General features: G+C 41.9%; 1 protein-coding gene across 16 annotated transcripts in view; it reads left to right on the forward strand.

Annotated features, from left to right (window-relative positions):
* The window catches only part of TTC3 (tetratricopeptide repeat domain 3), a 140,157-nt gene extending 118,599 nt beyond the window's left edge, over window positions 1-21,558 (forward strand). For 13 of the 16 annotated variants that reach the window (XM_033418274.2, XM_033418270.2, XM_033418284.2 and 10 more), the window contains 11 exons: window positions 562-701; window positions 2,204-2,272; window positions 3,236-3,332; window positions 5,009-5,109; window positions 9,040-9,130; window positions 9,534-9,635; window positions 12,022-12,359; window positions 14,603-14,729; window positions 14,908-15,042; window positions 18,795-18,887; window positions 20,035-21,558. In XM_033418274.2, the coding sequence (XP_033274165.1) occupies window positions 562-701; window positions 2,204-2,272; window positions 3,236-3,332; window positions 5,009-5,109; window positions 9,040-9,130; window positions 9,534-9,635; window positions 12,022-12,359; window positions 14,603-14,729; window positions 14,908-15,042; window positions 18,795-18,887; window positions 20,035-20,109 (1,368 nt within the window). In that variant the 3' untranslated portion in view covers window positions 20,110-21,558. The remainder of the gene's footprint in view (window positions 1-561; window positions 702-2,203; window positions 2,273-3,235; window positions 3,333-5,008; window positions 5,110-9,039; window positions 9,131-9,533; window positions 9,636-12,021; window positions 12,360-14,602; window positions 14,730-14,907; window positions 15,043-18,794; window positions 18,888-20,034) is intronic. The other 3 variants (XM_049710599.1, XM_049710603.1, XM_049710605.1) reach the window with 3 other exon arrangements.
* The last annotated feature ends 2,295 nt before the right edge of the window (window positions 21,559-23,853 follow it).

Raw genomic sequence — 23,853 nt, forward strand, 5'->3', positions numbered from 1 at the left:
CACAACCCTGCTTAAGAGCCTTCACTGGCTTCCCGTTTTCAGCAGGATAAAGTCCACACTCCCTAGCATGGCTTACAAGGCCCTTGATCATTTTAACCCAAGGTGCCTCAGATGCCATTCTCCGTGCCCTGACTTCTGAACACCCACCTCGTCCTCCAGCCATGTAGCACCTCTTGCTTTTTTGCACAGACAGGCCTTACTCTTTTAACCTTCTGCTTCACCAGTTGCCACTACTTGGAATCCATTCTCCATGTGACAGACCCATTTTTTAAGACAGAGATCAGATATCACTTATTTTGAGAAGCCCTTCCCAAGTACCAGATAGTCTGTCATGTCTCTCTCCATCCTTGTTTAAGGGCTGAGGCTGTGTATTGTGCGACTTTATGTCCAGCCTCGGCCAGGGTAGCACATACAGCCAGCTCCTGAGTGTGTGTTCTGTGGAACTGGAGTCATTGGTTAAGCTAGCACACCACCACAATTATAGTCTTTCAAGTTCTTTTTTTTTTTTTTTTTTTAAGTATATCTTCCCATTTATTTAGGTACTTTCTAAAATGTTTTTAGATCTCAAAGACAGAATTAGATTGGTTCCTCGAAGATTTGGAAAAGGAAATTAAAAAATGGGAACAGGAGAAAAAAGAAATCCAAGAGAGACTAACGGCACTGAAGAAGAAGATGAAAAAGGTTTTAAATGCCAGTGAAATGTAAGTAACCCTTGAAAGTCAGTGATTTTTACTTATTTATTTATTATTGGGGTATATTTGGGTTGTTTTTCGTTTTTGATATTCAATTTCAAGCTATATCAAGTAAAGTGAAAATTTTAGGTATTTTCATTTCATTTTAAAGAACATCCGTTGGGGAATTATTGCACCTAAAACTTTTTATAAACCTACCATGTTTGCAGATAAATTACATAAAGGTAAGACTGCAAATCAACAAAGAACCAACTTCCAGTCTGAGCACCACCTCTTACTGTGAACATTACCTTTAACCCCTCTTCCTTATTGTAAAATGAGGGGGCTTGTCTAGATCTAAGGTTCTTTCCAGCACTAAGATTCTGTGATGATCATTTTATTTATTACTTCCATCCTGAATCTTTAAATTATTAAAATTTGGTTCTGTAATATGAAGGATTTGGTAATACATTCAGGCAGTTGTCAGATGGACCAGGTTTGTTTTAAGATTCTCTGTGATCCATTCCTAACCCCTCTTTCCCTAAACAGTGATATGTCATATGATTCCTCACCTTAATTGTTATCTACTGTTGAACGAAACACCAGAAACTCAGCGGCTTAAATTAATTTTTATTTGATCCTGCTCTTGCAGTCTGGGCTGTTTGGCCGGACCATTCTTCTGCTGGTCTTGTCAGTGGTTCCTCTTGTGGCTGGCTCAGCTGGGATGCTGGGGTGACTTGGCCTCTTTCTTCCTATGCAGTTTCAGGCCTTCTCTCTCTCCATGTGGCTTCTTCTATCTATTTGATCTCTCCATGTGGTCTCCATCATGGTAGCCAGACCGCTTATGTGGTGGCTAAGAGCTTCCAAGAGTGCAGAAGTGGAAGCTGCCCACCCTTCTGAAGGTTCAGACCCAGAACTGTCAGAGCATCACTTCTTTTTTTTTTTTTTTGTGGTATGTGGGTCTCTCACTGTTGTGGCCTCTCCCATTGCGGAGCACAGACTCCGGACGCGCAGGCTCAGTGACCGTGGCTCACGGGCCTAGCCGCTCCACAGCATGTGGGATCTTCCCGGACCGGGGCACGAACCTGTGTCTCCTGCATCGGCAGGCGGACTCTCAACCACTGCGCCACCAGGGAAGCCCCGAGGTTCTGTTTTAAAGAATAGAAGGCTGTTTTCATTTTGAGAGAGAACCACTGTTAAACTGATGATGATCCAACACCTTACTCCTCTGTCTCGTGTTGAAGCCCCTGGAGGTGCTCCTGACAGAGGACTGAGACAGGGGATCTTTGCTGCAGACATGCGACTTAGAGTGAAGAAAAAAGGTGATCTGCCCTGCAGGTGTAGAAGGAAATTTTCCCAAAAGGAAAATGGTCCAAATTCTTTGCCTATTTAGAAGATACTAGAAATGAAACAAAAATAAATGTAAAGAATTCAAGAAATGTTTGCATGGATATAGGAATTTACTGTGTGAGATCGTGTTTTTAAAAACCTTTGAAAATTAATTAGAATTTGGTGATTATACTTACTTGTAGGTATACCCAGGAAAACGCTGGAAAGGAAAAGGAACGTGAATTACTTCTGGACCAGTCCTTTGAAATCAGGCAAATTAAGCTTAAATTTATTTTAACATCTTATTATACTTTTAATACCAGAGGCACAGTCTGCACTTATTGAGACATCCAAATATATTTTTACTTGTCTGTTTCTTTTAAATGATTATGTTTCTCTTTTTTAAAATTTCTCTATTTTATTATTTAGATTAATATTTAAATAAATTTATTCTTTAAATATTTTTATTTTATGATGTTTCTCCTTTTGTTTCACATTGTCGGTGTAAAAAATGTGCTGAATTTATCATTGTTGATTACTCTTCTTTTCCCTTGAATTAACCTGAAACTAAAAATGTGTTTGAAAAACTTTTGTGTTACTTGAAATAACAGTCTCAACTATATTATGGTAGTTTCTTGCTCGACAATTTTAAAGATTTATTAAAGAATTTTTGTTATGAACCTATAAAAAGTTTCCTTTTAACCTTTATTAATAGAAATGTTTGTACATACTGGTAACCAGTGTATTCAGTAGTAAGCAGTTGTATTCTGCTTTTCTTATTTAATATTGTTTCATACACATATTTCCATTTACGTCATAGTCCATGCCGGGTTTTTGTTTGTTTTTTTTTTAAGCTGTTATAATCGTAATGCCATGAACAGCTTTGTGCATATCACTTTTTTCCTTTGGGTTATTACCTTGTAATATGGGTCAAAATAGAATTTCTGACTCAGTAGCCAGATTAGACTTAACCTAACCCCATAAAAATGGTGAACCAGTTTCTCAGCAGTCCCACCAATACTCACTTTTAATTTCACATCTTCCTTCGATCATTTGTAAAGTGCAAAGAGCACATGTGAGTCTTGCATTATGTAGTCAAATATTAGGCAAGAAGTTTCTCTAGAAGATGTGTAAGTCTTTTTGTGGCATGACTTAAAAGTTAACCTGGCTTCAGCCTTTGTGATCTCACTGATTAAGTTTTTTTCAATAAGTTTTTTTTTCTTTAATATTTGCAGTAATACATTTATGAATGAGAAAATGAAAATAGAAGAGTGTATAAAGAAAGAGAAAGAGCATTATGAAGAGAGTCTTCAAAGGGCTGTGGATGCAGAGGTGAGTCCAGGACACTTGGTGACTGACAGATATGGCAGGATATCATTTGTTTACTTTGTGTTTAATTACACATGAGGCACGACAGCATTGCTGGGAAGTGTGGAGGCTGAGGGATATCCTTTCACCCATAATCCTACCTCCCTGGAACAACCACTCTCTTCTTGCCTGTAGCTTTAAAATTTTTTACCTTCATGCTAGCTGTACTCGTAGTGTATACCACATTTTATAACCTGCTTATTTAACATAATTCAATCATTTTCCATGCTCTACACTGTTAATGCCTTCATCGTATTTAGTCAAGTGATGCACCATGAAGTAGCCAACCATAAAATCTATTTGCCAATGCTAGAAAGGGAACTTGAAAATAATCCATTTATTAAGAATATACTCTCCTCCCCACAGAAGAATATATACCAATGTCAGTATACTATTTGAGAAACTACTGAGACAATAATAATAATAATGACTTCTGGCTGTATTTTATTTAGTTCCTGAAATATGGTTGTCTTTGTTTTTCTCATTGAGAAGTAAATGTTATTTATTTGGGTATGTGTCTATGATTATTCTAGGAAGGTAAGGAAAAGCTTAGCTTATGCAGTCTGTAAACATGAGTCTTCCAGTGAAATATCAGCTATGCAGCTGCTTTTATAAAGAAAGGAAGGAAAAATAGTCCAAGTACTTCTACTTTACCGATACTATGCCTGCATCTCTGTTCCCAAGTCATTCAGTTCCCATTTATCACCATTTGGCAAGCAGGTTTGCCTGGTGGGCCCTGACACCTGGATTAAAACAAGGCAGGTCTACATTTCCTGCAGTGACTTTTACAAAAATGGCCAGTTGGCTTGTGCGGGGAGCCACAGCAGAGAGTCTAAAGTTTTAAAAACATGCCCTAGAACCTTTTAATGCCCTTGCTGATAACAGCTTCTCTGAGGCTTTTATTTTATTTTAATGCAGCTATTCTGTATTTATTTATTATTGAAGTATAGTTGATTTACCACATGTGTTAATTTCTGCTGTACAACAAAGTGATTCAGTTATACATATGTGTGTGTGTATGTATATATATATATACATACACACACACACATTCTTCTGTATATTCTTTTCCATTATGGTTTATCACAGGATATTGAATATAGTTCCCTGTGCTATACAGTAAGACCTTGTTGTTTATCCATTCTATATATAGTAGTTTGCATCTGCTAACCCCAAACTCCCACCACACACACACACCCACTTCCCTCTCCCTTGGCAACCACAAGTCTGTTTCCGAGGCCTTTAAATTCGGTAGGGTTCAGCCTTGGGGTGGTTCTGCAGGGTCCTGGCCCTCTGCTCACCATGAACAGGACCATAGATTATGCACACCAGGTATATACATGTAGGTAACCTAGCTCTGTGCTTGTATATGGCTTAAGCAGTAAGCCATGTGGAAAGTTTCATATCTGAGAAAAGTATAATTTTAGGTATATAATTTTACTGTCATCTTGTTATTCTATTTTCAAATCCAAAAGTTTTAATTCATGTTCACCTTAGAGAAATTATAACATAATTAAGTTCTGGTGATTCTGATCATATGTCATTTAAGGAGAAACCTGAAAGTGGTTTAGAATGTTTGTTTTACCAACCTTAAAATAGTTTTAGTTTTAAAATACTTACATTCTTTAATCTAATGGTAGGTATCTGTGCTCGAAAACTGGAAGGAGACGGAAGTATATAAGTTACAGAACATGGAGTCACAAGCCGAAGGATTTCTTAAGAACCTGAAGCTAATGAGCAGGTATTGTGATGTTGCAGGTGTCTTTCCAGAAGTGTCATTGGGTAAAAAAAGGTTAGGGCTGATTTAAGAAAAAAATTACATTAGGACTAGTTTATTTTTAATAGTTAATATAGTTAATAGATATTCAATTATAGAAGAATCAAAACATGTAAACAAAAAGGATAAAAATTATCCTAATTCTTAATTGAGCTATAACTAGTTAATATTTTGCAGCAAATCCATTAAGTATTTGAAAAAAAATTATATATAGTTTTCACTAAGTAGTATACAGGAATCCTCCTTTCATATCAATAATTATGCTTCTCCAACCTAATTTTATTTATTTATTTTTATTTTTTTATTTTTTTTGTGGTACGCGGGCCTCTCACCGTTGTGGCCTCTCCCGTTGCGGAGCACAGGCTCCGGACGCACAGGCTCAGCGGCCATGGCTCACGGGCCCAGCCGCTCCGCGGCATGTGGGATCCTCCCGGACCGGGGCACGAACCCGTGTCCCCTGCATCATCGGCAGGCAGACTCTCAACCACTGCGCCACCAGGGAAGCCCCCTCCAACCTAATTTTAAAAGGTTAAATAGTAATCCAGTGTACAAACATGTCATGATTTATTAAACACCACTATAGTGGGAGAGTTGGGTTGTTTGCACATTTTGTTAATAAAAGCTGCACTGTAGCAAGTATCCTTATAGCTAAAGTTTTATCCTTATAGCTAAATTATTAGTCATTTCCATGCAATAAATAAATTTCTGGAATGAAGATCACATTTTTAAGGCTTTTTAAACAGTTGCCTTCCGTAAGAATAGTCACTTAACAGTCTTAATGGGAGAGTATGGGCATGTCACTTCAAAAGATATTTGTGTCTGGTCATTTGTTCCCAACCCTCTGTAACCTTTGCCTGCTTTTCTTCCTTGCTTTGTTTTTGGAATGCGGTCTGCCTGGGAACCCTAGAGGGCCCCCTCCGGTCCAGCATTGAGCACGCTCAGTGTAGATTTTTGCACATGGGATTGCTTTTCATCTGGTCCTTTTATCATATTCCACACACAGGTTTTCGTTTCTGTTTTCTTAAACATCTTTGTTGGAGTATAATTGTTTTATAGTGGTGTGTCAGTTTCTGCTGTATCACAGAGTGAATCAGCTATACATATACATATATCCCCACATCCCCTCCCTCTTGCATCTCCCTCCCACCCTCCCTATCCCACCCCTCCAGGCGGTCACAAAGCACCGAGCTGATCTCCCTGTGCTATGCGGCTGCTTCCCCCTAGCTGTCTGTTTTACCTTTGGTAGTGTGTATATGTCCATGCCACTCTCTCACTTTGTCCCAGCTTACCCTCCCCCTCCCCATGCCCTCAAGTCCATTCTCTACGTCTGCATCTTTATTCCTGTCCTGCCCCTAGGTTCAATAGAACCATTTTTTTTAGATCCCATATATATGTGTTAGCATACGGTATTTGTCTTTCTTTTTCTGACTCACTTCACTCTGTATGACAGGCTCTGGGTCCATCCACCTCAGTACAAATAACTCAATTTTGTTTCTTTTTATGGCTAATATTCCATTGTATATATGGACCACATCTTCTTTACCCATTCATCTGTCGATGGACACTTAGGTTGCTTCCATGTCCTGGCTATTGTAAATAGTGCTGCGATGAACATTGTGGTACATGACTCTTTTTGAATGATGGTTTTCTCAGGGTATATGCCCAATAGTGGGATTGCTGGGTCATATGGCAGTTCTATTTTTAGTTTTTTAAGGCACCTCCATACTGTTCTCCATAGTGGCTGTATCAATTTACATTCCCACCAACAGTGCAAGAGGGTTCCCTTTTCTCCACACCCTCTCCAGCATTTACTGTTTGTAGATTATTTGATGATGGCCATTCTGACTGGTGTGAGGTGATACCTCATCGTAGTTTTGATGTGCATTTCTCTAATGATCAGTGCTGCTGAGCATCCTTCGTTGTGTCTGTTGGCAGTCTGTATGTCTTCTTTGGAGAAATGTCTATTTAGGTCTTCCGCCCACTTTTGGATTGGGTTTGGTTTTTGTTTTGTTTTTATAAATTTATTAGTTTTTATTTTTTGGCTGTGTCAGGTCTTCGTTGCTATGCGCGGGCTTTCTCTAGTTGTGGTGAGCGGGGGCTACTCTTGGTTGTGGTGCGCGGGCTTCTCATTGTCGTGGCTTCTCTTGTTGCGGAGCACGGGCTCTAAAGCACATGGGCATTGTGGCATATGGGCTCAGTATTTGTGGCTCGTGGGCTCTAGAGTGCAGGCTCAGGAGTTGTGGCGCACGGGCTTTGTTGCTCTGTGGCATGTGGGATCTTCTGGACCAGGGATTGAACCTGTGTCCCCTGCATTGGCCGGCAGATTCTTAACCACTGCACCACCAGGGAAAGCCCGGGTCGTTTGTTTTTCTGATATTGAGCTGCATGAGCTGCTTGTACATTTTGCAGATTAATCCTTTGTCATTGCTTCCTTTGCAAATATTTTCTCCCATTCTCAGGGTTGTCTTTTCATCTTGTTTATGGTTTCCTTTGCTGTGCAAAACACTTCCTAACACCATACATGAAAATAAGTTCAAAATGGATTAAAGACCTAAATGTAAGGCCAGACACTATAAAACTCTTAGAGGAAAACATAGGCAGAGCACTGTGTAACATAAATCACAGCAAGATCCTTTTAGACACACCTCCTAGAGAAATGGAAATAAAGACAAAAATAAACAAATTCAAAACACACAGGTTTTGAATTCTTAATTCCTAGTGCTTTTTGATTTAAATTTCAAACCCTCAGTGTTAAACCAGAGATTCTGTGGGTTATGGAAAAACAGTTTTATTGTATAGTTCTTTATTTCTTCATGTTTCAAGATTAAGTTTTTTTCAGAAAGGTGAGAAAACCTTTCTGATTAAAGGTAAATTGAGGAGGCTTCCTGGTGGCGCAGTGGTTGAGAGTCCGCCTGCCCATGCAGGGGACACGGGTTCGTGCCCCGGTCCGGGAACATCCCACATGCCGCAGAGCGGCTGGGCCCCGTGAGCCATGGCCGCTGAGCCTGCGGCGTCCGGAGCCTGTGCTCCGCAATGGGAGAGGCCACAACAGGGAGAGGCCCACTTACCGCAAAAAAAAAAAAAAGAAAAGGTAAATTGATACGCTGATTCAGATTACAGGACTAGTACAGCTGAGGTTGAGACCACGTGGTGTTCAGTTGCCAGTATGCAGCACAGCTGTGGGCTATGCGTTGTGGTGCATCTGGGAAACAAAGATATCTCAGGCCTCATTTTATCTAATGGTATTGACTCCTTATTAAGCCTCACAGTACACGGCGTTTTTTCTTAGGGCTTCTGTGCTAATTCTGCTCATTCCACCAAGGATAGCAGAAGAGGAAAGCCATAAAAGCAATGTTGTGGTTTTTCTTTAAGACGTATACTGAGAACTGACACCATCGCGGATTGGTAGTGTTTCTGATCTTCTCAATTGGGAGTAGAAAGCTTATCTGTCACTTTCAGTGGAGCAGATTCATGAGGTGCTGAGAAGTTTAACATAGCCTGTTAGACACCCACCCTTTATTTTACAAAAAGATGGGGATGAGGGTTTTATTGGGATGTTCCCAGGCTGCCTTTTTTTTGGTTTGTTTTTCAATACAAAGATAGCCTTTGATGTTAAATATGAAGATGCCAACTGAAGAGTGTCTGATCTTCAAATTCAGGAGAATATTTGCTCTCTGCCTACCAGTTTTGGGATTTGGATTAGATCAACGGTTAAAGTTTCCTAAAGTGTAGTGACTGTAAGATATACAGTTCTTTAAAAATAGTTGTTTTATTATGTGTGATCATGTTTCTCTTGTGTTTAAATGTTTATTTTCATTTGTACTTTAGTGCTTTCAATTTAAAAAAATTTTTAAGTGGACATTAGCAGTTTTATAAATTTTTCTACTTTCTCAGTGATTCTGCAGCATATACTGTCATGGAATCTGACATACATTCATGGGAATCATTTCTTTCTAATGTTAGAGAAGAAATTGAGAAAGCAAAGGTAAGTTATAAGGTATTTTATAATTCTGTCAAAATCCATGTGATGGTTATAATTTTAAGGAGGTCATGTCATATTGAAACTATTTCTTTTTTGAGCTGTTAAAGACAATATTTATTTTTTGTTGTAATTAAGAATTTTTCATGAACGAAATGCTATCTTCTTAACTCTCTTTAAACTCAACCCTTGATAAGATTAGAAAAGTTATGTTTGATAAGGCTGTAGAGCATTTTGATTAATAAGGACTTATTTTGAACTTCTTTCCTTGCAATTCAGTTATATTTCTTGGAAAACGGTTGAGCATTTGTTATGTATATATAGTAAGGGGAAAAAAGTATTAATTGACAGCTGTGGTTTTCTCTTGGAAGTTGTTAGAAAAACTTAACATTTTTCCTTCTACCTACAGTCTCAGTTTGAAGAGCAAATTCAAGCAATTAAAAATGGTTCTCGGCTCAGTGAACTTTCTAAAGTGCAGATTTCTGAGCTTTCATTTCCTCCCTGTAACACAGTAAGTCTATTACATCTTTTTTTTTTTTTTTGAAGGAAAGAGAACAGAAAAGGAGTGAAGCACAATTTCTTTCTTAACTGGCCAAAAGCAGTTTGTTGTTATTGTTTTGGGAGTGGGCGTGAGATGGCTTAACAATTGCCTTAATGTTTTCATTAAGTACTAGGTTAAGCCCCGTGAGGGCTGCCCTTATTTGCCCTTCACCCTGTGACCCTTCCTGTCAATGCATTCAGCGTCTTAGATTGTAGGCTCTGGAGCTGCAGTCAGAAGCCTCATCCTGAGCGTCCTTTTCTCCCCAATACCTTGCACACTAAGCATTCATACTTATCGTGGATTCATCTGCAAAAAAAAAAAATGGTGTAAAACATTAAAAAGCTTAGCCACCTTGGACTGATTAAATTTTCTATTGAGCACCAGTTTTTTTTCTCTCCATAGAAAAAGTTTTTTCTCTCCATTGAGCTGAGTAAGAAAGAGTTTTATTTAGAATTAAAGATCACTTATTTATAGTGTTTCCAAGTTCTTATAGCAGATACGGAAGGGGGAAAAGCATTAGATATCAACAGAATATTTTACCATTAATTTTTAACTCGAGCTTATGTAATTTTAAAATTTAAGATTCCTTGAGAACTCTCAGTGTGCCAGGAGCTTGAGTAATAAGTACCCCTAAAAACGATTTACTTTGTGTGTCATTTCTCTGCTGTTCATTCATTGGGTATTTAGTGGTGATCAAGATTAGATGTGGTCTGTGCCCTCAAAGTGCATATGGGTTTGGGAAAGAGAGACTTTAAGCCTATAATTATAAGCAAAGTGTGCCAAGATTTTTCACAGGAACATAGAATGCTATGGCAGCATAAATTAGGAGGAACTAATCTAACCCAGAGGCCTAGGCCTCAGCAGAAGCTCTGCTGTTGGAAGTCTCAGTGAGTCAGAGGTCTGGAATAGGAATTAACCAGGCAAAAGGAGTAAAAGGGGGTGTGTGTTTGAGGAGGGGTGTGTGATGTTTGCAGGGTCAAAGTGTTCCCAGTGGAAGAAGCAGCATATTTGGAGGCTAGAAAAAAAGAGAATACACTCCTTTCATAGCAGTAAAAGGAGTCCATGATGACAAAGGGGGCTATAGGGAGAAAGATTATAATCTCGTGCCCACGGGCCGGAACAAAGGGAGCCTTATTAAGGTGTAAGGTGTGTTCAACAGTGTGGACTTCTCCTCAGATCACTAAGAAGCCAGTATAAATTTCCAGTTAGGGAACGACATCAACATTGTACTTGACGATCAGCTTGACTGCAGTGTGTAGATGTGGTGGGAGAGGGAGCTGAGTGAGCGATTTCCAGTCAACCAGCTACAGCTCACTGCCCCCAGCCGTGTCCTGGGTCAGAGAGGCAGCGGGGCTGCAGGGAAGAGAACAGATTTGAGGGGTGTGCAGGAGGTCAGATGAAAGAGTGGTGCTGGGGCTTCCCTGGTGGCGCAGTGGTTGAGAGTCCGCCTGCCGATGCAGGGGACACGGGTTCGTGCCCCGGTCCGGGAGGATCCCACATGCCGCGGAACGGCTGGACCCGTGAGCCATGGCCGCTGAGCCTGCGCGTCTGGAGCCTGTGCTCCGCAACGGGAGAGGCCACAACAGTGAGAGGCCCGCGTACCGCAAAAAAAAAAAAAGAGTGGTGCTGCTTGTGAGATTGTAAGGCCAACAGTCTTGAGGATGACTCTGGGTTTCTGTCAGTGAAGTGGCGTCGGAGGAAGAGCAGGGTGAGGAGACCGCCCTGAGGCTGGCGTTGAAGACGTAGGGCTTGAGTGGCCTTGGAATCAGTCACCCACGTGGATCTGCCCATTAGGAAGTTTGGATGTGCAGATTTGGATCTCAGGAAGATATTCTAGACTCGAATCTTTTTAAAAGTCGGCATTATGGATTTCCCTGGCGGTCCAGTGGTTAGGACTCTGCGCTTCCACTGCAGGGGGCGTGGGTTCGATCCCTGGTCGGGGAACTGAGATACTACATGCTGCACTGCACGGCCAAAAAAAAAAAAGTGGGCATTATCCTCAGTGAGCACACAGTCACCGAGGAACAAGAGGGCGTAGCACGGGTGGGGTGGAGGCTGCACCTCTGACAACATGAGGGGCAGCAGCACTTCAGGTGTGCACGGCGGCAGGGCTGCGGGGAGAGCTGAGCCAGGGGCCCAGCAGATGGGACAGAAGCCAGCAGTGTGGGGCCATGAAGAGCTCATTTTGAGAAAGAGAAGGTGGCCAGCAATTTTTAAGAACAAAACATTTAATTTGTTGTAATTCAAATACTGTGCACTTGAGCAGCCAGGTTTTATTATAGTTGTGCTTAATTGTTAGACTTTGTTCACGGATGTCACTCTTAGTGATCCAGCCACTGTGGTGTGTTCCTTGTAGATTCATCCTAAGTTACTTCCTGAGTCTTCAGACCATGATGATCAAGGCCCCTCCACTTCTACAAGTCACAGGACTGGAGACCGAACAGCAGTTCCCGAGGAATCAAGTCTGGTCTCTGCTACCGATGGCCCAGTGGAGTCACCCTCCTGTGAGCCAGAAGCCGGCCGGCTGCCAGAGTGTGAGAGCGCCGGCCAGGCAGCTCGGTCAGAGCCAAGCCCGGTGGCTGATCAGAAGTTACCTGGTGCTCCAGGACGTGCCACCCGCTCAAGCCAGTCTCCGAAGAAACCGTTCAATAGTATTATTGAGCACCTGTCAGTGGTGTTCCCCTGTTACAGCAGGTACGAATCCAAAATGTCTGCAACTCTGTTAAGTGCTTTATTGAACTGAGGTTTCCTGATTAGATAACATTACAGCCAATTAGGGGCTGAAGTGGAAAGAACTGCATAATTGTTTTACTCAGAAAGACAAGCGCTGCACTTTTTCCTTTTGTAAACATAGAAGTGAGCAGTTTCAAACCAATAGATTGAAAACATTGAACACTGGTTAATCAGTACTCATCAGAACCCTTGGCAGTTTGCTAAGATTTAGATGAACTCAGTAACTCTCCAACACTAGTTATGGAATCACTAAATGAACTGCAAAACATTAGTTTTACATTATTTCAGGGAAAAAAATCCCACATATAGCAAAGAAGGCAACAGCAACTTACACCTTACTGGACAGCACCTCCGATTCGTTAGAAGTGTGAGGCTGACAAGGCTAGCTGTAATCTGCTAGTGAGTCAGGTGTGTGCGCATGTTACAAAGGGGTCCTTATGAGGGTGAGGAGAGCTGCCTTTTTGGTGGACGGTGGGGGGGAGTATAGTTGATTTACAGTGTTGTATTAGTTTCAGGTGTACAGCAAAGTGAATCAGTTGTACATTTACGTATATCCACTCATTTTTAGATTCTTTTCCCATGTAGGTCATTACAGAGTATTGAGTAGAGTTCCCTGTGCTATACAGTAGGTCCTTATTAGTTATCTATTTTATATGTAGTAGTGTGTATGTGTCACTCCCAGTCTCCCCATTCATCCCCTCCCACCCCCCCAGAAACCATAGATTTGTTTTTTATGTCTGTGACTATTTCTGTTTGGTAAATAAGTTCATTTGTACCATTTTTTTAGATTCCACGTATAAGCAATATCATATATTTGTCTTTCTCTGTCTGACTTACTTCACTCAGTGTGACAGTCTCTAGGTCCATCCATGTTGCTGCAAATGGGGAGAGCTGCTTTTAACTAAGTCAGCCAGAGTTGTCATTCAGGCACTTCAGCAGTGCTTCTGCATCAACCTCTGACCTCACTCCAGATTGGTGCGAGGGGACAGAGGTACTCCTGGTCTCAGCCTGGAGAGAAGGGGAAGTGGAGGGAATGTCTCTGGGATACAGCTCAGAAGAGAGGAATCCACATCCAGAACTGACCCTCTGCACCTCCCTTGTTATTTCTGTCTTTGACACGATATTAGTCACAGTCTTTGAGATTATACTTTTGAAACACAGTAGTTAATTATGATTGGCCAAGTTTGATGTTTTGCATTTGTCAGTGGAGCCCTGCCCATTTGGAAATAAGTATGTCTTGTCTGCACATGGGCATGTTTAGCCCTGCCTAAGTTTGATAAACATTGTAAGTTCTCTCAATAGCGATTACCATGCAAATTAGTAAAAATAGTCAAGTTGTAATTACCAGAAGTATATTACAAATAAAACTGTTTGTAATCCTGACTAAATCTGGCAGAATATAAACCACCAAATAGATATGCATCCTAATTTTCTGCATGTTAAAGCATATGAGGTATTAGTGCTACAGATACCAAGTTCCTATTGATTAACGATATAAATTACATCCACTGCTACCTATGAAAAATTCAGGCTTTGAAAACTTTGTTGTTGGTTAGATTTTTTTTTTTTTTTTTCCCAGTACGCAGGCCTCTCACTGTTGTGGCCTGTCCCGTTGCGGAGCACAGGCTCCGGACGCGCAGGCTCAGCGGCCATGGCTCACGGGCCCAGCCGCTCCTCAGCATGTGGGATCTTCCCGGACCGGGGCACAAACCCGTGTCCCCTGCATCGGCAGGTGGAGTCTCAACCACTGCGCCACCAGGGAAGCCCTGTTGGTTAGATTTTTAAAGGGAAGAAGTCAACAAAACTAGTTTGTTCTTAGATAGAATGAGATTTTATTGATTTCAAGTCAGACCCAGTGGCGTCTGATCATTCATTGATTTTGCTTAAAGCTACAGTATATCCAGGCTGTAAGAAGTCAGGTTTCTAAGTAGAGATGGAGATCTCAAATGGATCTGTCAGATACACTGTTACTTTGAAAGTCTATTAAAACAAATATTTAGAAATAATATTGGAATTTTCATAGTGCTTTGAAAGATGGATTTTGCTGCTCTCTGTATACAGTTACTGTTGTTGTTTACAAATGAATTATTTGTGTGTATTTGATTTTGTTTCTTTTTGCTGTTGGGTTAATATTGGCCCATAATATTTCTTTGCAGCAGAAAACTTTAACTTTCTCTTGACATTATTCCCACTTTCTCTTTCAGCACCGAGCTTGCTGGTTTTATTAAAAAAGTGAGAAACAAAAACAAGAACTCGCTCTCTGGATTGAGTATTGACGAAATTGTCCAAAGAGTGACAGAACACATTCTAGATGAAGAGAAAAAGAAAAAGGTCAGTTTTTCATTTAGATTCAATAAAATGTTCCACTTTATTCTTATTTATTTATAAAATAAGAGAATTGTGGGGGAAAATGCTTCCAACCCCAAAATGGAGAGCGATTCAGTAGATAGAAGAGGGTCAAGTTTTTGGGTCACTGAACTTGCTTCCCTGCCCCATGATCTTGCTGCAGCCAAATCCAGGAAAGGACAGGAGGCCGTCTGAGCCCAGCTCTGCTGCTTCTGTGACCAGGGCCACCCAGGGCCCGCCCTTCGTGCTTGTTGGATCATCACGCGAAAGCCAGGGGCAGAAGACAGACGACGTCCCTCTGAGTGTTGCATGTATGACCATAGAGTCAGTTCTCTTCTTCTGATGAAGAACAAGAAGGAAACAGAACTATCAATCCATGATTTAGCCCCATTTTTCTAGATTGAATTTATTTGATCTTGAAATTGGAAACCAAGTTTAGATGTACTTGAGTGTTTCATTAGGAGAGCCAGTGAATGGCGAGGTTGTCTCTCCACTTCCACGGGTAGCTCGGGGCCCCTGCATGTAGTGACAAGAAGAGCTGTGACCACATTGTGGGAACTGGGCCTGTGGATGGTCAGATAAATTCACTTTTTGTATCAAGTGTGAATAGTTGGAAAACTTGATTTTTGGATAATTTTCTTCTACGTGTGACCATGGGCTTTGGAATAACACAGACTTGGTTCCATCACTTAATAACACTGTGAGCTCGAATCATATCTGCTTGTTCGGGTCGTCGTGGGGATGAAGTGCTGAAGCAGAATAGGCAGAGTCAAGTGCTGTGCTCGGGAAAGGCTGGTTGCTTCCCTTCTTTCTCCCCTCAAGGGGCGCGGGGGGCACACAGGAATGAGCCCATTAAATTAACTTGCCTTTAATTTGATATACTGATTTAGATTGTTTGTTGTCCTTTCAGACAATGAGAATGTTACAGTGACACAGAACTTTTTATGAAATACTGTTATATCTGGGATGTCAGTCGACAGGGCATTATAACTGTCTTTATGAATGAGGAATCCGAGGCACAGGTAGCTCGCGCATCTTGCCAGCGTTCCTTCCTTCGATTTGACCACAGCGTCCTCAGCGCACTGACCAGCTCGTGCTGGGGACTGTGCGTTAGGGACCGGCTGAACGTGTGGCTGGAAGAGAGATGGCCATCTGGCGGCTCACAGCCGTGGGCTTCAGATTGAATTCTGGTGTGGAGCACATTTCCCTTTTTTATAGATTTATTTATTTATTTATTTATTTTTGGCTATGTTGGGTCTTCGTTTCTGTGCGAGGGCTGTCTCCAGTTGCGGCGAGCGGGGGCCACTCTTCATCGCGGTTCACGGGCCTCTCACTGTCGCGGCCTCTCTTGTTGCGGGGCACAGGCTCCAGACGCGCAGGCTCAGTAGTCGTGGCTCACGGGCCTAGTTGCTCCGCGGCATGTGGGATCTTCCCAGACCAGGGCTTGAACCCGCGTCCCCTGCATTGGCAGGCGGATTCTTAACCACTGCGCCACCAGGGAAGCCCCCACATTTCCCTTTTTTGTCCAGCTACAGTATCACTGTTCAGGTGAAATTGAAATTAGAAGAGTTGCAGGCCCCATAGCGCAGTCAGCAGTGCAAGACTGCACAAAGAGCGCAGGTTTGCTGACTTGAGCTAAGCAGTGAATCTTTTTTGTGAACTCGTTTTTATGCCTCCCATACATTTTCACTTTCTGCTACCCTTTGGAGACTTTCTGCATCACATACACTCAGGTCCCAGAGGGTCTCACCCCAAAGGGAAAGCTTATGATCATGCAGAGCATTCCTGCAAGGCCTGGCTGGAGTCCCCTCCCTCTCTCAGGGGTGTTCCTGCTGGTCATGTGCTCTGTGGTCGAACAACCAGGTCAACTTCTTGGCATTCTCACTGATGTGTGAGTGTGTGTGTGAACTCCTTTGTGTGCGTGTGTGTGTGTGCACGCGTGCATCTGTGTGCTTGTTGGCCATCCCAAGACAGACCATAATCACCTTTTGGGAAGAGATTGCTTTCTACTTCATGGTTGATGTTGATAGTAATAAAGGTGTAAAAGCTGACTTATAAGGATAATATGTATTGGAACCGGGACTTAATTTGCTAATCATAGGTAGTTTTTTAAAGATTAAAAGTAATTTGCTTTGTTTTTTTTTTTTAATTAATGTAAAATTTTACTTTTGGCTGTGTTGGGTCTTCGTTGCTGTGCGCGGGCTTTCTCTAAGTTGTGGCGAGCAGGGGCTACTCTTTCTTGTGGTGCGCGGGCTTCTCATTGCTGTGGTTTCTCTTGTTGCGGAGCATGGGCTCTAGACGTGTGGGCTTCAGTAGTTGTGGCACGTGGGCTCAGTAGTTGCGGCTCACGGGCCCTAGAGTGTGTGGGCTTCAGTAGTTGTTGCTCGCAGGCTCTAGAGCACAGGCTCAGTAGTTGTGATGCACAGGCTTCGTTGCTCCACGGCATGTGGGATCTTCCTGGACCAGGGCTCGAACCCATGCCTCCTGCATTGGCAGGCAGATACTTAACCACTGCGCCACCAGGGAAGTCCCTGCTTTGTATTTTTAAATTATAAAAGTTTTGTGGTTCATAATAGAAAATCCAAATCAAAAGAGCATATAAAGAACCCCAAAACCCACCCTCTAAGGGTAACCAGTACTATCGTATCAGTATATATTTTTCTAAACTCTTTTGTATCTGTGTGTATACTGAATTTAGTCAACTGTGCATATATTTGTGTGTGTGTGTGTGTGTGTTTTTCAATTAGAAATATATTGTGCCCACTTTTCCATACTAGGAAATAGTCAAGTTAACCATGGGTTTTTCTGAACTTTGCAGAGACCTTAACCTGCCCTTTCCCCAGGGCTGACACCTCCACATTTCCTCCCAGACCCTTCCCTGGGGGCCCGCACAGAGGAGTGAGAGCACATCTGACCCATTGCTGCAGCGGCAACAGTGCCATGGGAAAGACAGAAAACCCCGTGCAGCAGTTCAGGGTGTCATAGCCTTCAGGCACTACCCCCAGCTGTACTCCCTGACCTTAACCCACTGCCAGGGCTGCATTCATTCACTTTCTTGACGGTTTATGGAGTCTCAGTTTGCGGCCAGGTTCCTTGCCAGCTGCTAAGAACACAGATAAGCAAGGCCATTTCCTGCCTTCAGGGTGCTCAGAGTTAAGGTGGGGAGTGAGGGTCGAAGTTAATGATGCATGTGGGGCGAGTGCTGTGAGCCATAGGGAGAGCTTCACGCCTGGTGTTCTAGGCTGGCACTCTGCTTTCACACAGAGCACGCTGTCTGTGCTCACCAGACTGGGAGCGGCTAGGGCCGGAAGCCCTCCCATTCATCTCCGTGTCGCTGTGCCCCGCACAGTCCCTGACCATGGATGTTTGCTGAATGAGGCGTCAGTTCGTTTTGTTTTGATTTATACAAGTAATCCACATTCATGGAAACTTTAGAAAAATAGCAAAGAAAAAAGTTAAATCTCTCAACCAAAAGTAGCCAGTAACCACTGTTAACATTTTATATCTTTCCAGACTCTTTTCTAGGCATCTCTGTATATACACATTCTCTCTATTTTTAAAATATTGAATTATATAATACTGTTCTGTAGCCTACTTTTATTCAGAGAGTTTTTGTGACTAACTTGCCACGTCACGGATTATGGAATTCCGTCATGATTTTAATCAGCCCCATGATAATCCATAGTGTAGAGATGTCATAATTTATTACTGTCTCCAACTGTTAGATAATTAGATGGACAATTAATTTGTAATATTCAGCTAGTACCATACTTTATTTAGGTATGGGTTGGGGTAAGTAGGTATTTGTAGTATTTTAGCTGGGAATGAGTTAACCACATAAAACATTTTTTTCTCTGAGAAAATTAAAACTTTATTTTTTCCTAAGAAATGTTATTAGAAAATAAGTTGTTCCCTCAGTCTCCTTAACTATAATTGAGAATAATTTTCCACCTTAGCTGTGAAAGTTCTGGAAGGCCACTTGTAAGAAGACTCATGTAGTAAGGAGAAATTTAGTTATTCTTTACTATTGAGATGCATTTGTTTCCACAGGTGTCCGGTGCAAATTCCTGTGAAATATGCCTGGAAGTATTCAAATCCAAAAATGTACGTGTGCTGAAATGTGGGCACAAGTTTCACAAAGGGGTAAGGATTCTCCTTGGCCATCCTCATGTCATGCATTTTGACTATGGAGTATTTTGAAAATAAAAAGGGACTTTGTTTTCTAGGCTTCAGTACTTGCATTTTCAAAGCACTTTCTAAACCTCCTCATGTCTGTGATGATTGTCTCCCTCCCAAAGATTGATGCTGCAGGAAGGGGAGCAGATTCCTGGGCCCTGCAGCGGGCACTGTGCACACTGTCCTCTGTGTCATGAGTGCAAAGGAGCAGTTGGCCCTATCAGTTGCTGAAAGTCAGAGCAGTACTGGTTCCTTAGAAGCCAGTTTTTTATACGCACCTGTTTCTTATATGCGTGGCCAGACAGATACACAGTGCAGCAGTTTGTCAGTTTACTGCAGCAGGTGAAGTAAGTTTAACATTTTGGAGGAGAAAAACTAAACTTAACTGGGTCCACTGGGCCTGATCCTGGGAGATTCTGGCCTGTGCCCTTCCAGGATTTGTGGTAACTGTTTTGGTGTTTTGGGTGCTGTGAGCATTTGTCCTGCACCCCTGCTGCTGGTTTAGAGCAGATCAGGTCTCTGCCCTGTCAGTGTAGGAATCCCTGAGAAAAGGGGTACACACAGTACACTCGCTAGAAAGAGTCCAGACAGCGTGCAGTCTCCCGCACGGCCTACGTTCTCCCTCCTTCCCGGGTAGGGGCATCCTGTCTGGGCTCTCGAACTTACACACACACTCGGCTCTATAGCGGCGGCAGGCCAGCCAGGAGCACGCTGGGTAGACAGGCTCCAGCGAGGCTGTGTGGCGTGCAGGCTGGTGGGATGGGCAAGGAACAAGACCAGGCAGACAGGGTGCGTCCAAGGGCCAGCCTCTAGAAGTTAGGGCAGCTGAAGCACGAGACTGGAGCAGGGTGTGGGGGGATGGGAGGGCAAGGCCATGCCCCAAGGTCAGGCCCTGAGTGTTCAAGGTCACATTCTGAGGTGGGTTTCTTTGTTCCTGGAGCTTGGTCCAGACTCCTACCCGGAGCAGGCTCTGGTGTCCCTGGGTGTTGGGTGGCTCCAGGCCCTACCAAATGCCACAGTGAAGTTAGCCGTGTCTGCTGAGGCAAGTGGTACAGGAGGGCTGAGGTTCCATGTGCTCCTAAAGGCACTGGGTAATTGTCTTTTCTCATTTCAGTGCTTCAAGCAATGGCTTAAGGAGCAGAGCACTTGCCCAGCCTGCCTGGCTCGTGATCTCCTGTCAGAAGAGTAACCTGCCCTTCTGGAAGAGGCCCACCCACTGTTCTAGGTAGTTACAATTCACTAGAGTATATACTGTTTGTTGAGTTGGAAGAATAACAATATACTACCTTTGATATAAAAAGCAACATGTGAAGATTCTTTGCACTGTGCTTCACAGTGCTAATAAATGGAAATCTTTAATACAGCTGACAGTAAGTAAGTTCCCAACTCTGACTAGCCGCTTAATAATCGCCAAATGGTGTCTGATAAAGTTATGTGTGACCACATCCTTATATTGCTGGGGCTGCTTGCAGAGGTGCTCTCTGAGATGGAAGGAAAACATGGTGAGTGCCTCAAAGCAGGACTTAAATTATAAGTATCCTTGATCTTTTAAAGTGCCCCACGTTAAAGTTTTTTGAGATTAGTATTCCTAAACAAATGCCTACGTTTTTCCTTAAAGATTCTGCATTTTAAAAAACGGGCTTAAGCAAACCACATTTGACTAGGTTGTAGCTGATGTTAAAATATCGGCTGATTCAGACCAAAAGATTCCTTCAGATCTCCTTCCTCTTCATGTGATTTTGATTTTTCATTTCATTATTTTATTTCTCCCCAGTAGATTTATAAGTGCTTGTTTTTCATATTTTAAAGACATAATGATGTTTGAAAATCACACAATAAACTTATTAACATCAGCCAAGACTTTTTTTAACCCCTAAAACTGAGGCTCCGTATCCATTACCCCAGCCCCACATTGGGAACTTACTCTGAATACTTCTCTGTTCTCATTAGTGATGTCGTCCCTCTTTATGAGTTAGACAACAAGTGTTTGGGGGTCTCTGTCTAGCACACAGTGGGCACTTTCCTTATCCTACCACCAAAAAGAGACACTTGTGTAATTAGACAGTCCCGAGGAGTCCCTGTTACAATTGTTCAGTGTTTGACATTTGTGTAAAGTAATGCATGCTCTCTTGTACTGTGGCCTGAGAACAAAACTGTAACTGCATTAGAAACTTAAAAAATTAGTTCTCTGTAGTGACTTCATAGGCAGTAGTAGTAAATACAGAAACATGAATTCTGGACACATTCCATTTCTCTCAAACAGGAAGGGTCAAAAAATGTTTTTTCCGTGTGTTCTTTGTTACCCGCTAGAAGCTCACAGTCGCAAGTTCATGAGCTGATTTGGTCGCTTCCCTCTGCCTTGGTTCCCTGTGAGTTCTGATGTCTTAGTGACTTAGTGCATAGAAGCTTCCTCCATATTTCGAAGCAGGTCCCTAAAACATTGTCTGCATGTTCAGAATAACTGAGGACTTGTAGATATGAAGATACACAGGGCCCAGTTTGTAGCAGCAGGTACAAAGGGAAAGAAGAGCAGCTGGAGAGAAAGAGAACGTGTTTTGTACATAACTTCAAACAAATACTTGTGAACATGCCTTACACGTGTCCTGTAAGTGTCGAAATAAAAAGCATTCTAAAATAACATCAGTTTACTGTCGTGTTATCTGTTCTTTGTCAAATAATTTAAAGTATTCTACTTGAAAATTCAAGACATATATTACGCTGACATTTTAAAAGGTGACTTCATTTGGAAAGAAGAGCCATGGTACGTCTGAGGAGTCTAACCAAGAGGTCTTAGGACATTTTAGAGCCTGGATCAAAGACATCCTCTGTGCCTAAATAGAAGTTGCTAAACTCAAGTTCACAAGATGGGCTGTTGAAATTTGTGAATGGAAAGTTTATACAGAGATGGTAGAGTTTACTGTTTAGGATAGAATAAGAGGTTTTTCATGTGAATACACGTGAAAATGTTAGAGTTAATCCAATTGCATGTCTCAGTATTGACTTTTTTGAGGTACTTGTGGATGGTTAGCAGACTTTTGGTCCACACCAAAATGTCCTTGATATTTGGTCCTGTCCAAAAGCATTTGGCAGGGACCAAATATGCTTATGGATGTTTTAGATTGGGCCAGATTTCAAGGACCTTTTGGTCCTTGTGGATTCATGAGAAGGGTTTCCCTTTTAGAGGACCTTCTGGTATGCTGAGCGCTAAGAGATGATTGAAAAAAGCCAATATTATCAGTCTGTGTCTTTAATCTGGTAGGGTTTAATTGAAAATAGTGTATAACTTAAAACAATGACTGTTCCTAAGAGTTTGGATTATTTTCCCTGCTGAAAAGTTTAATCTATGCTATAAATAATGCATAATCCAATATAAAATTGAAATGGTACCCCAGCATTGCAAAACGTTACTACACTTTTAAGGTAATTTCAAAGACCGTAGAGTGGAAACAGGTGGGAAAAGTGATCACACCACAAAACTGAAGCAACGAAATTATTTTAGGTAGTTTTTCAATCAGATGTCACTCTCTGGAAAAATGGATTAAAGGAAACAGGTAAAAGAGATAATAGCAAGGTGGCAGTTTCTTTCATCAACATACGAGGTACTTGCTGATGAGGCTGATAAAAAGGGAAGACAGTGAAGTAGATGGGAAGGCTTGTCTGAATGAGGACCAAAACCATCTCCAGTATGACCCTTCGTGAAAGGAATAGGAAATACATTTCAGGTGTTTTAACTTTAATCGAACTTGATTAATAAACGTTAATCATCAAACTTTATTAAAAAATAATTGTAAGAAGAATGGATCATCAGTTGTATCTAATCCCTTTTTCTCCTCTTCACCCTGATATGATCTACTTAGAGGACACGTCCACCTTCAAGTAGCCATATACCTTCAGTGCTTTGCTGAGAAGGGTGGGCAACCCTGGACAACAGTGAAAACAAATGTGTACTGAGTATCTACTGTGCGCTAGGCCCTGGGCTCGACATCCTGATACGGCAGTGAAGGAGAGACGAGGACTGTGAAATTTGTCTTCCGGTTACAGACAGTAAACAAATTTAGAATGTAATTTCAGGTGCTGAGAAGGGCTTTAAAAAAGTATCAAGGAAGGTGTATAGATTACTAATAAAATTCCTGTAAAGTGCTTAGCATAGTGCCTCACACATAAACCTGTGATAAAGGGGAGCCAGCGATTGTTACTAAGGTCAGGGCCTGGAAATTGCACAGGGAGAGAGCTTGGTGGTCCGGTGTAAGAAAAGCTTTGTTAGATTAGGAGATCTCCTCAGTGTAGCCTAGACTGTGGAACATAGTCAGGTAGAGAACAGAGCGAGAAGAGATCAGAGCACCTCGAAGTCGTTTTGAAAAATAACAGCTTTGTTCCTGAAATCTCCCTGTTGACTTTGATGACATCGTGATTCTGTAGCAAAGGATAATTTCACCTGTGACTTTTCCAAATCACCTGGATGAGCAGTTTTGAGGTAGCTTTCTGTTCAGTTTGGTTTTAGGACCAGAGTTCTATGCCTGGCTCGGCTGGGGGTTTGTACTGGAGCATGGGAGAGGCCTGGGCAGGCTCATCCCAGTAGAGGAGGCATGTAATCCCAGCTCCCCGGTTTGCGGGGAGAACTGCTATTACCATCACCTCCAGTTTATATTGTCTCTTCCTATTTACCCTTTAAAGGTGAAAGAAAAAAAGATAAAATATTCAGCCAAAATCCAGAAATTAAACAGCATTAGTAAACAAGAAAATCCTAATGAGACAACCATCAATAATCAGAAAAACGTTTTCAGCTGTATTAAGAACACTAATTTTGGGCATACATATGGGAAAAAAATGAAGCTTGACCTCAAACCATATACAAACATCAATTCCAAATGGATGGATTCCAATGGATTCCAGTGGTCCTAAATATGAAAAGTAAAATAATAAGGCTTCTGCA

Source organism: Orcinus orca, chromosome 5, assembly GCF_937001465.1.
Source record: "Orcinus orca chromosome 5, mOrcOrc1.1, whole genome shotgun sequence".
In the NCBI taxonomy this organism is placed as follows: domain Eukaryota; kingdom Metazoa; phylum Chordata; class Mammalia; order Artiodactyla; family Delphinidae; genus Orcinus; species Orcinus orca.